This window comes from Canis lupus, chromosome 3, assembly GCF_011100685.1.
Source record: "Canis lupus familiaris isolate Mischka breed German Shepherd chromosome 3, alternate assembly UU_Cfam_GSD_1.0, whole genome shotgun sequence".
In the NCBI taxonomy this organism is placed as follows: Eukaryota; Metazoa; Chordata; class Mammalia; order Carnivora; family Canidae; genus Canis; species Canis lupus.
Genome location: NC_049224.1, coordinates 41,212,582 through 41,226,133, shown reverse-complemented (window position 1 = coordinate 41,226,133; position 13,552 = coordinate 41,212,582). Strand labels below are relative to the sequence as shown.

Genomic DNA, 13,552 nt, shown 5'->3' with positions numbered 1-13,552 from the left:
TCATAACCCTTTACCTTTTATAGCTTTTAAATTGGTTTTATTCTACAGTTCTTTTTGGCAATCAGTCTTAAACATCATATAGCAGTGATAAATGGCCTTAGTGTCTATCCAATGACTTCATGCACAACTCATTCCCATTGACTCTGCTCAGAACACATTCAGGCACAGAAGCGAGGAAAGAGTCCCACACCAGACATGTCACCTCTAATACTGTGCATGACATACAAACATCTTACATGAGAAACACTTGGGAACAGGCTTTGCCATCACGCATGTGGACACCTTCGTACAAAGATTATTCTTGACTGAGGAAAAGAAATATACTGTAAATGGCTTACATGCACATTTCAAGGAGCTGATACTGTAGTTCTTAAATGCGGTAGAGAAAAGAGTCATTTTTTGTCATTATACAGGGTAAATTTCCCCACAGAACCTCCATATCCTACACCCAGGGAACAGAACTTGGCATGTCACAGAGTTTCTCAAGGTAATTATTGAATACATATGTGACTTGCAGATCTATCCACACTCAAAAGGGATAGATCCCATCACCTTCCCTTTTAAGAATTCATTAATTGAGAAGGTTCTCTTCAAGATTAAGTGCAAAGTGACTCAGAACCCATGGGGTGCTATGGGTGTTCTCCAGGGGGACTTCAGGGGCCACCAGTCACCTTTGTAGGTGCACAGAATTAAGGAGGAGCACAGAATAAAGTTAAAATAGTGATACTTTAATGAATGAGATAGAGGCATCCTACGAAGAACTTTCAGATCACTAAATTAAAAATAAACTCAGCTCTTTCAACTCAATCAAAGGCTTGAACATGTTCAAGCCCATCCATTAGAGAAACAATACAATAGCCATTGGAGTAGATCCCTTCTATAGCTGAGTTGCTGAGGGCCTTGGTTGTCCAAAGTCAGGAGTCAGCATGCCAGGGGGGTAATAACCAGCCCACACTCAGAATGCCATATTCCCATTTGCTCTTTGTGATCCCTCAAGGACACAAGAGGGGGGCATCCTGGCATCCTGAGTGTGCGTGTGTGTGTGTGTGTGTGTGTGTGTAGTCTCAACCCAAACACTTAGGTGAAAAAATCCAGAAGAGTTCAGGCAAGGGTCAGAACTTCATATAATTGGGCAAAAATCCTGAATTTGATTACTTGTTATCTCTGTGGTGTGGTATTTCTTTTTGATATTCACCCTTAAGGGTGATAAGACATTCCTCCTTCTCCCAGTCTTTCTAGCTGGGCAGAGATGAAAGTTACCTTCCTATCTAAACTGACAGGATTAGCGAATCCACCCGGCTGTACTTGGAGTCACCCAGATGTGATGTGACCTGGGGGCTTTATACCATTTCTAAGTTTGTTTTTTTCTTCAGCCTGAAATAGCTTTCCTCCACCCCCACCATCAGTTCACTTTACCCATCCTTTATGGCTCAGGGACCACCCTCATCTTTCAGCAGGCCGGGACAAGGCACCCCACCAGAATTTGAGGCCCCAGAGCACCCCCCACTGAGCAGCCTCCGCCTCACACATGGACTCAAGCTGCTTGCCTGGGGGTACCCTCCTTCTGCAGGCAGTGACCAACTTAGTGATCATTAACTTTTATTTCTGCACATCTCATACTTAAAACAGAGTAGTGTTGAATAAATGTTTACTGGGTAACCGTTTGTACCTTTGCATACGTACATTCCAGAATGTCAGACCCCAATTATAGGTTTGTGTTTGATGGAACTATATTAAATAGTGGTGCATTCATGTGTGAGTGAGCATTTCATGCACAGCTACAGTAAGCAGAATCCACACTGATATGAGCTTCTGCTCACAGGCCCCAAACATTAGGATTTGGAAAAAAACAGCTTCAAACTTAAAACAAAGGTGTGACATCTGGCAACTGTTCAGAAGGACAGAACTTTTCCAGGTGGGGGAAGCTAGTGGGTGCTTATCTTTCTCTGAAGGTTTGCTAAGGCTATTGTGCCCCAGAAGCTGGCAGGAAGCACAAATATCATGAGCTAGGGTGGCAAGAGCTTGACCCTCATGAGGTTTCCAATGGCCACCTGTCCCTCCACAGGGGAGTGGCAGCCAGACCCCAGAATCCTGACCACCCCCAGAAGGAAGGCTGCACATTCCTGCCACCCCCCTTCTTCCTGTGCACAGATGGGACCCAGGCACGAGGTAGGACAGAGAAAGGAGAGAGAGAGAAAAAAAAAAAACAACACAACAGGTTACTATGATTGGAAGAATGGATCTACTCATACCAAGATGAAAGGTCAACAAGTAGATTAGACTCTGGGGAAAAAAAGAGGATTTTTTTTTTCTTTCCCTATTGGGGTTCTCTTGGAAGTGAGCTGCTATGCAAGCAGTGGAGGTTTCCAAAGATGTGTGTAGCAGAAATGGCCTTAGTGTTCTGGTGAATTCCTCAAGGGGGCAGGAGTGGGCACAGTTGTGCTTGACCTGCCTTCCACGTAAGGGAGCAACTGTAGTCAGTTCAGTTTATTGGAGCTTAGCACAACATTTGATTTAAATAAAGGGTTCTAGTGCTTCCTATTTTTTTTTTTTTTAATCAGTAGTAACACTTGCCAACTGCAGAGGTTTTATTCCTAGCTGCCCTTGCTGGCATAACAGACAAGGTCAAAGTCTCACTGCAAACTGGAGCTAAGGGTCCCAATAGAGAAAGTGGCCTCAGACATGTCAAAACAAATATAAATCACCCAAGTTCCAGAGCAGTGTTGTTTGAGAACTTTCTTTTTTTTTCCCAACATTTTAAAAAAAAAAAAAAAGTTTATCCATGAGAGACACACACAGAGAGGCAGAGACATAGGCAGAGGGAGAAGTAGGCTCCCTGTGGGGGCCTGATGTGGGACTCAATCCCGGGACCCAGGATCACAACTTGAGCCGAAGGTTGACGCTCAACCACTGAGCCACCCAGGTGTCCCAACTGAGAACTTTCTGTGGGGATGGAAATGTTCTCTCTGTGGGCTGTCTTGCACAGGAGCCCCTTGCTACATGTGGCAATGGAGCACTAGAGATTGGAGCACTAAGGGCTGAATTTTTAAGTTTAATTTTAACTATAATTAAAATTCGAACAGACTAAAATGGCCCGTGGGTACTGTCCTGGAGGATGCAGCTTCTGAGGGCACTTTTCCCCCAAACTGACTGGTTCTAGCATGATCTTCAGTTTACCTCAGGAGCCACACAGCAGGCACAGATTCTCACATGAGTCTCCTATTTCATATGCTGGGCACCTGTTTTTAAAAACCAGAAACCTGGCCTCAAATGTAATTTTTAAGCATAATTTTAAAATTAAGTTTTGTGTTTGCATTTGCCTCTAGTTTTGCTCTCACCAGCTCCTGCAAAATGCTTGTGCGATAGGTTGCCCTTTCTGCAGGGTATGTGCCCACCTGGAGAAATGGGGGTCTGTATAGACTTCTCTCCATTTCATTCTCAGAAGCCTATTCTGTGGGATTTTGTTCTCCTGTGAGGGTAAAACTGAACTGAAAAGCTTCTACCTAAAGCTTCTATCCAATCATTCAAATTAGAATAGAGGCCTCTCAGCTCAGCTCCATCCAACAAACTACCTTGGTGATGTCGCTCTTGGTGATGTGGGGTGAGGGACCACACAAATAGGTTTCTAGAAGAGCTCTCTCCCCATATGACTTGTCTGCCTCCTGCTCCCCTCATTATGTATCAACCCAGATACTTCCCTGGATGTCAGAAGCTGGTGTCCTCCAGGACAAGAGATCAGAACCCATCTCCCATCTCTCATCAAGGAAACCGACAGCTGTGCAGGAGGCTCAAGCAGAAAGACTTAAAAAGACCATCAGCTGGGGACACCTGAGTGGCTCGGGCCTGCCTTCGGCCCAGGGAGTGATTCTGGGGCCTGGGATTGAATCCCACATCGGGGTCCCTGCATGGAGCCTGCTTCTCCCTCTGCCTGTGTCTCTGCCTCTCTCTCTGTATCTCTCATGAATAAATAAATAAAATCTTTAAAAAAAAAAAAAGACCATCAGTTGATCAGTTGAATGTTATGGACCTCTAAGCACAGCATTGGGGGAGGTCTACATTTGGGAAACAGCAGACTCCCTGACTTTGCATTCATGGTCGGCAGAAGCCACTCTCAGATTTCCTGGAACAGAAGGCTTCATGCACATTTTAGGAATGTGTGTAAATGCTCTCCTACTTTAAGTGACAGAAAAGTCAGAGCAAACCTCTTCCTCTATAGGTAAAATGTCCTGGCAAGGCGGTGCATCAGAAGATGGGGTGGTACGAAGCTTCAGGGGAGCTGGTTGGGCAGGCAGTACCACTGAGCTCCACAGGCAAACTATTCACTTCTAGGAACCTCACGATATTCTGGCAAGAATGTTTCCTCTTTGCCTTTCAGCAAGCATAACACTGAAGTGCTGGGTCACCTATCTATCACCGACTAGCCCTTGATGATGAAAGCATTTGATCCTTGGCTTTGGGCAAAGGAAATAAAATATATAAACACCCACAGGCTGTCCTGCAGCTGCAGTATCCCCTTGAGTCTCCCTCTCACTTGTCCTCCAGGAGTGGTCAGGGATCCCTTTCCCTTGTGCTTCGCACTCACCTGTACCCCGAGAGTGGCTGAAGTCGCCCTTCACCACGCGGCAGGTCTTGCCGTCCCCGCTGCAGACCCCACACCGGTCTTCCTTGGCCGCGGACCCGATGATGCCATCACAGCCAATTTTCTGAATGACCAAAGGGCTGGGTTATTCTGGGTGTAAGACTCAGAGGCATTTTTCAAAGCAAATCTCCGCAGGGCTGACTTGTCCAATGGGCCCAGCAAGTGTTGGTGCCTAGGGCCCACCATCCTTTCAGAGGCCCAAGAAAATATTTTAATTTAAAATCAGAAGAGAAAAAAATGAATCGAGCTTATACTATATCTGTCTTTACACCCACATAGTTGTCATATATATTTTTTTATTATTTGTTACAGAGGAGGAGGCCCATGAAGGCAAAAAAAGCACTCCTGCTGAGGCCTGAAGCCTGGCCCTTCTAGTGCTACCTGAGGCAGAGGCTAGGCCTCTGCCTCCCTTACAGCTTCCATTGCGGCCACAACTTCACAGGATTCACACTTCCCTTGGGGCTGCATAGGATACCTCTATCTCGGTTGGAACAGACAGCAGAACAGTGTGCAGAAACCATACTGACTTTTCCGTTGAGGTCAGGAGGCCGAGAGCTCATTCAGACATGGCTGGGAATGGGCCCCCATTTCTCCATTGAGACCTCTCCCAGGAAGACCCCTGTCTCCCAAATCTTTCAAAAAGGCATGTGTGAGGTCAGAGAAGAGTAACTTGACCCTGAGTGGTCTCTGGGCAGCATAGCCCAAATCAGTTCATGAAAAGTGGGAAAAAGTTGTGAACTCCTGTTTTTCCTTCCAAAAAGAAAAAAAAATATGAGAATTTTATATTCTGCAAAATAACATAGCCTTATATTATGGTGAACACTGAGTATTTAATTGCTGAAGTTAAGCTGCTCAAACTCCCCTGTCCACTTTTCCTCCTGAAGTGAGTAGTTCCAGAACAAGACTCAGTTCCCCCATTGCCCTGCATTAGGGATTGGTACTTCAGGCCGTAGAGGAGTCAACAGCCAAATAAGGCCATGGTGATTTTGCTCCTTCCCATGATTTTGGATGGGTGCTAGGAAGATGCTTCCCTCCCTGCCCCCCACTGAAACAGGGCAGGGTGTGGAGCACTTCAACGAATCCTCTGCTTCATGATGGCAGGTTTTTTTTTTTTTTTTAAATATTTATTTGAGAGAGTGAGTGAGCATGCACATTAAGTGGGGGAAGGGGCAGCAGGGGAGACTCTCAAGCAGACTCCCCGATGAACATGGAGCCTGATGCAAGGCTCGATCCCATGACCCATCAGATCATGACCTGAACTGAAACCAAGAATGGGACGCTTAACTGACTGAGCCCCCAGATGCCCTTGGCACTGGTTTTTCAAAAGGAGTATGCATCCACCTCTCCAGGAGGACTATCAAAACAGACTGCTGGATCCCATGCCCAGAGTTTCTGACCTAGTAGGTCTGGCTGGGCCTGAGAATGTGAATTTCTAACAAGTTTCCCCATGACACTGCTGCTGCTGCTGGTCGGGACCACACTCGGGGAACCACTGCCTTCTGGGATGTTCTATGAAGAGTGAAGGGGTGCTCTACCTCAGCAACAATCCCAAATTCTCATCCTTAGATCCTTTCATTTCCTTAGGGAAGAATTACGGGAAAATTACTGTTGTGTGTCCAAACATAACTGCATACGTTTCAGTAAAGACCTGAAGATAGGCTTTTTTGCAATGGGTTTGCTGCCAGAACACAGGTGTCATGAATACCACTACTAAACCTAAACCAAAATGGGCAAGGAAAAGACTCACATCGACATTATCATCATTGGACATGTAGATTCAGGCAACTCTACCACTACTGGCCATCTGATCTACAAATGTGGTGGGATCAACAAAAGAACTATCGAAAAATTTGAGAAGGAGGCTGCTGAGATGGGAAAAGGCTGCTTCAATATGCCAAGTTGGGTCTTGGATAAACTGAAACCTGACCGTGAACATGGTATCACCATTGGTATTTCCGTGTGGAAATTCGAGACCAGCAAGTATTATGTGACCATCATTGATGCCCCAGGACACAGAGGCTTTATCAAAAACATGATTACAGGCACATCTCAGGCTGTGTTGTCCTGATTGTTGCTGCTGCTGTTGGTGAATTTGAAGCAGGTATCTTCAAGAATGGGCAGACCCATGAGCATGCCCTTCTGGCTTATGGGTGTGAAACAACTAATTGTTGGTGTTAACAAAATGGATTCCACTGAGCCACCCTGCAGCCAGAAGACATACAAGGAAATTGTTAAGGAAGTCAGCACCTACTTTAAGAAAATTGGCTACAATTCCCACACAGTAGCATTCGTGCCAATTTCTGGTTGGAATGGTGACAACATGCTGGAGCCAAGTGCTAACATGCCTTGGTTCAAGGGATGGAAAGTCACCCATAAAGATGGGAATGCCAGTGGAACCACAGTGCTTGAAGCTCTGGCTTGCATTCTATCACCAACCCATCCAACTGTTAAGCCCTTGCGTCTGCCTCTCCAGGATGTCTACAAAATTGGTGGTATGGGTACTGTACCAGGGGGTCGAGTGGAGACTGGTGTTCTTAAGCCTGGCATGGTGGTCACCTTTGCTCTGGTCAATGTTACAACTTAAGTAAAGTCTGTTGAAATGCACCATGAAGTTTTGATGAGGCTCTTCCTGGGGACAATGTGGGCTTCAATGTCAAGAACGTATCTGTCAAAGATGTTCGTCGTGGCAATGTGGCTGGTGACAGCAAAAATGACCCACCAATGGAAGCAGCTGGCTTCACAGCTCAGGTGATTATCCTGAACCATCCAGGCCAAATCAGTGCTGGATATGCACCTGCGCTGGATTGTCACACAGCTCACATTGCTTGCAAGTTTGCTGAGCTGAAGGAGAAGACAGATCGTCGTTCTGGAAAAAAAGCTGGAAGATGGCCCCAAGTTCTTGAAATCTGGGGATGCTGCCATTGTTGATATGGATCATGGCAAACATATGTGTTGAGAGCTTCTCTGACTATCCTCCTCTGGGCCGTTTTGCTGTTCATGACATGAGACAGTTGCTGTGGGTGTCATCAAAGCAATGGACAAGAAGGCAGCTGGAGCTGGCAAAGTCACCAAGTCTGCCCAGAAAGCTCAGAAGGCTAAATGGATATTATCCCCAATACCTGCCACCCCAGTCTTAATCAGTGGTGGAAGAACAGTCTCAGAGCTGTTTGTGTCAATTGGCCATTTAAGTTTAATAGTAAAAGACCAATTAATGATAACAATGCATCATAAAACCTTCAGAAGGAAAGGAGAATATTTTGTGGCCCATTTGTTTTTTTGTGTGTATGTGTCAGTTTTAAGTTATTAGTTTTTAAAATCAGTACTTTTTAATGGAAACAGCTTGACCAAAAATCTGTCACAGAATTCTGAGACCCATTAAAACAAAAGTTTAATGAGAGAGAAAACAAACAAACAAACAAACAAACAAACAAAAAAACACCTGAAGATATACTAAGTGTTGAGCAAGGTTAGTCCAAAAAATGGCCATTAAGAAACTGAAAAAGAGCAGCCTTTGGGGAAAAAAACAAACAAACAAACAAAGAACCCACAACTCAACACAACAAAAACAAAGAACAAAACCAGGAAAGTTAAAGTGTGTTCAAAGTAGTAGAAAGATAGGTCAAGGGCAAGACTGGGGGCCTTAGCAGCTAGAGGCCAGGCAAGGAACAAATGCAGGCAAGTGGACTTGAAGGAGCTGGGGAGACTTAGGTGACACATGGAGATTCAGATGGTAACCAGCACAGACTGTAACCTTGCCTGGGCGGGACACCCAAGAGTGGCCTGGAGGTAGACCAGCTGCTGCAGGGCACCTGGAAGCTAGAGCACGTTGCAGGAGTTGCCTAGATTCAGGATCTGGACTGCTGGATGATTGCTGTCAAGCTGCCTGATAGAAAATGATGCAGGCTAAGAAATCAAGGCAACCAAGACCCAAAATCTTGCTTGACCAGTATGCTCAGCAAAGGCCCTGCCATCAAATCTGTGGGGCTGCACATGTATGTGCTGCCCATCTATATTGCTCCTTTGTGTTTAAAGCTCCAGCTGGTTTCTGGCTCCCAAACACTGGCCTCTTTCATGTCACTCTGACGTGACTCTATATGTGGCTTCCCCATCTCTCTGGTGCTTTCAGCTCTAGACTCTTCCTACATGGGCTTCCTACTGTCTTTTAACCACACTCCCACTCAGCAATAATGGGTCTCTGGCTTGGCTACCCACTATCTGAATGGTTTCTCAGCTTCTTGATTAAATACTTTCTAGATATTCTAAATTAACACCCACTCTGTCCAGACAACTGCCCATCCCAGCCCCAGTGATGGCATCTGATGAATCTGAGGCCACACAGCAGGCCATCTGGCAGGGTCAGGAGCAGTCCCTCACCTCTTGCCTCCCAATCCTGGGCCGGCTGGGTATCTCCCCTGATTATCCTCAGCCAAAGGGTGGGGTCACTGGGAGAACTTCTGGAGAGTGTGAGGCTTCTTCTGAAAGCATGCTGGGTTTGCAAGAATGTAGAAATCTTCAGAATAAAGAAGCTAAAGAAACAGGAGAAACACCACCTATGAGGTAGAGATCTGTGCTAGGATTTCAAAAGCCACCTGCAGTCTGACTAGGAGATCAGGACAAGGAGCAAAGCATGTCTTTGCAATCTGCCAGAGCAGGAATTCACCCAGGAGCAGGAAGGACAGGCATGGGGGGTACTTTAGGGAGGAACAGGACAGGGACTCACTGGGAGGAAGAGTCCTTAGGAGGGTACATACTTTCCTTGATGAGCAAAACACTTCTCCTCAAGGGTTCCCTGCAAGAAGGACCTTGGTGGGAAAGAGACAAGTATGAGAAAAGGTCATGGCTTAACAAGCTCATGCAAAGCCCCTACATAGCCAGACCAGCACTAGGTGCCTTCATGGCTGATCCTGGAGGAGATGCTGTTGCCCCAGACAAGCAGATGTTTACAGGCAAGCCCAGGGGGGCCCATACTCATCAACATCTATTCCTCTCAAGAGGCCAAATACAGCATCTAAAGAGTGTGGGCTCATATCTGGATCTGAGACACTGGGGGATCCTTTCTGAAACTGGACCATCTGCTTATTTTTTGGTTGGTAATGAGGGTTAAAATTAGTCTATGAAGATGGTATGCCCTTTCAGACAAAGTCTTGCTCTGTGTGCTCTGGAAAGCCTAAAGGGAACAAGTTCCCCCAGTCTGACCAGCATTGGTCAATTTCTAGGGTGGGCAGAAGATCTCCCAGGCCCACGGACAAAGGATCACCTGGGGTGGTAGTTCTCCAACTCCCACATGCGGGAATCATCTAAAGGGCTGGGCAGGTCACTCATTGCTGGGATGGAGCCCAAGGATTTGTCATCTCCAATGAGCTTCGAGGTAATGCTAGGGGCCCAAGTCATATTGGGAGACCACTGTCCTAGGTTTGGAGCTCAGAGATAGAGACACTCATGGAGATAGTCATTACTGTCATATGCCAAGCCATCTGTTTCCCGAGGGGGCAGTAAATGCCTAATACCCTCCACCTGGAAGAGCCCTAAGCATGAGTTCCCACTGGGGAAGTAACCCCTGTTGCCTCCATCCTCTGAGCTAAAGCAGTTCTGGGCTGAGGCATCCTGGAGCCCAGGAGAACTGCAAGGACAACAGGCTGGCTCCCCTCTACTCTCAGGAAGCAGAGCCCCCTTACAATGTGGTAAATGATCCATGGGATGCTCCATCATGATAGAATGTCTAGTTGTAAAACCCAAAATGCCCTCAAGTGAGGGCCTCACAGATCACCTGGATGCTGTTTAGTCCTCTACTCATGGGCAGTTACACTTCTACACCTCTCCATCAAGGAAAAGAAACTCCGATCTGGAGCCTTCCATAGCCTTGCTTCATTCCAAGGACTTGGAAGATACCTGCCACGCCACTGAGTCTTCCTCAGCTATAATCCCTCTCAACCTATGACACCATTTTCTTCTCCACATAGACCAGTCCTTGGAATGACCATGTTTGTGAGTTTGTGTTTCTCCTCTGTATACTGCATGGGTACAGGGACCTCTTTGGGGTGGGTCACCACTGAAAGTCTAGCACATAGAATGTGCTCAATAAATCTTTGATGAATAAATCAAGTTCCACCTTATGTACCTTCTGCTGTGACTAAACCAAATCTCACTGGCTTTCAATCATGACTTTGCCTTCGGTTATTAAGGTCTCCCATGAATGTCTCATTTTCAAGACAGATTGTAAGCACATGGAGGACACTGTCTTACAATTCTTTGTGTTCTTGTCCCCCAGGCCTAGACACAATGCCCACCATGATATGAAGCACATCAGAGGTTTTCACTAAATGCATAAGAACGATGGTCTCTTGCCAAGCTGGGCCTCAGGCTGGGAGCAGGAGACTATTTTCAGAGTGGGCCCTCTGCCTCTCTCTTCTGTGCCCCAAACCTGCCAGCAACTGCTCCCCAGTTGTGAAGGTTATTCTTTCATATAGGTTTGGATGGTCTTTGTTTTTTTGTTTTTTCTTGTGGCCAGGAGGAGAAGCACTTGCTTTCTTCAACTTCACAGCAATCTTCTAACTACGCCTCATTCTCTTCTGTTGGAGGGATGCCACTGACTTCTTGTTTTAATTTTAACTGAGGCTTTTAGGCCAGTACCACAGCACCCAGCCTGGCATTTCTTGGGCTCCTGGATTAGCTGCATCAACTCTTGCTGTGCTTGTTGTCTTCTTTTTGATTTTACTTTTATTTTGCTAAACCACATATAATTTCTTCAGAACAGATGCATGGAAAGGAAACTAAAATTTCTGAGTTATTCTGCATCTCAAAATTACTTTATTTTATCCCCGTGCTTGATTGATAATTTGCTGCAGAGAATTCTATGATTATCCCAATTTTGTGCCAGGGTTGGTTTCTCTGTTTTTCTTGGTCTTTCTTGCTCTTGTTGCTGGTTTTCTTCAAATAGCTGATGATCTCTGGTTGACCACTCATATTTGAGATTGAGGCACCAAAAGGTAGACTGAGGGAGCTCTATATTTGGGGATGGGAGGTGTTGTGTGGTAGGCTTCCATTTGGAACTGGTAGGGAGAAAACTGGAGTCCACTCCCCAACCCAGGAAGGTAAGTACTATGCACAAGTTCTGAGATCACACACCTGCTCCAGCTGCCTTTGAAGAGTTGATCACACAACTTTGGTACTCTGATCACACAACTGTGATACTTTGCGTGATCATCACCCAACAGCCTGTAAAGCTCCAAGTGCAGGGCCAGCCATATGGTTTCTTTGTCTCCTCTTCAGTTTCAGTCAACACCTCACTCTCGCCCTCTGTTCCCAAGTCTTAGATGCCCTCAAGCATTCTGTTCCAACTCTCTACTTGTTATGGTTCTGGCGTCTGCTGATTTGTTCCCTCAGTGGAACTTCCATCCACTTCCACTCGCCAGAAAGAGGTGGTGTCTTTCTTTTATCACAGGGCGGCCTCTGCTTCTCTTCGGCATCATGGTTTGTGCTATCCTACCTTTACCATCAGTGTAGTAGAGTCCTGTCATGGGAAAGGAGCATGTGTGAGGCTCCATCTATTGGCTTAATCCAGAAGTTGCTGAGGGAAGTTGATCAGATAGAAGAAGTGCAGGCAATGACTTCAGAGTTTTAGGCACTGCTGTTAGTGAAGGTTCGTCACCAACAGTCACATTTCAGAGATGCCAACTGCAGGGTCATTATATGGGGAGAAGCAGCAACCAGGAGGGTTTTGTTGAAACACAGGCCCAAGCATGAAATCCTGTACATTTTCCTGCATGCTTGTTACCCTCTTTACACAGGGGGACTCTAAGGCCAGAGTCTTATAATTCTTCCAAGTTTTGCCAGTAATTCTACTTGCTGAATGGACCACTGTACACGAAGCAGGAGGCTAATAAATCCTGGACAATGAAAATAGTCCATTGAAATGGTATCGAGATTCCAGAGTCACTGAAGTTCTAAGAGCAAGTGACCCATCCACCTATGCATCCACTCAATGTGTTTCTGTGTTCAATCCGTTCTTTCAGTCTGTTTCCCCAGATGCTGGGGGAACAAAGATAGTTGGACACAATCCCTCCCACAAGCTTATGGGACCTCAAGGTCTTTTGGTGTTCATCAAGCCCAGGATATGTACACACAAGTTAGGATCTCAAAGAAGTGGGACCTTAATTGGAATGCCTACAAGTGTACACAAGTTAGTGAGGCCTTACAGAAAAGCCAAGTGTAGTGGGTCTCAGGTATACTCAGATCTGTCAGTTTGACTCACCCACTGAAACTCAGTAGCTGTGAGGCAAAGTCACACATTAGAAACATATTAACTTGATTTCTTTGCCTCACAGGCCAACAGTAGGAATTGCGAATGATGGAACTCCTGATTTATACAGACTTGCTGAAAAACAGACAATGTTTGTGTTTCTTTCCCCAACTCACTCCCACTTTTATGAGCACTGTTAAGTTTCATTTCAGCATGTTAAATAATTTGTGACTCACTGAAATGAAACTTAACTCAGTCCTCGTAAAAATAGAATAAAATGGCATTTCCATGTTTCATGTTATGGTTTGAATCAGCCTGCTATTTGGAGCTTAATGGAATCTGCTCAAAATGCCATTTGGGAGCCTCTCGTCCCCTCCATTCCCTACCAACTAGTCACTGCTTCTCAAAATTTCCCAGAACTCCTCTGCCACCCCAAAATAGCAAAATTTATAGCTGAAGGGAACAGAGGAAAAAGCTAGTAAGTGAACCATGGCAATATTTCTGTAAGCACTGTCTTACATAAAATATGGATGATCTCTACCTTTTATCCATTATAATCAGATAATAGTATTGATGAATAAGTACAGATCCTCTGTTTACTAAACTCCTGAGATTTTTTTTTACTACTATTCTTCTCTTTAACCAATTTTCCTTGCCTTACTCATTCACAAGTA

The 13,552-nt window shown here is 45.5% G+C and overlaps 1 protein-coding gene across 1 annotated transcript in view; it reads right to left on the bottom strand.

Annotated features, from left to right (window-relative positions):
• Positions 1-13,552, bottom strand: part of ADAMTS17 (ADAM metallopeptidase with thrombospondin type 1 motif 17) — a 338,281-nt gene that overhangs the window by 98,217 nt on the left and 226,512 nt on the right. Inside the window, exon 15 of the mRNA XM_038532673.1 lies at positions 4,583-4,703. Within this exon, the coding sequence (XP_038388601.1) occupies positions 4,583-4,703 (121 nt within the window). The remainder of the gene's footprint in view (positions 1-4,582; positions 4,704-13,552) is intronic.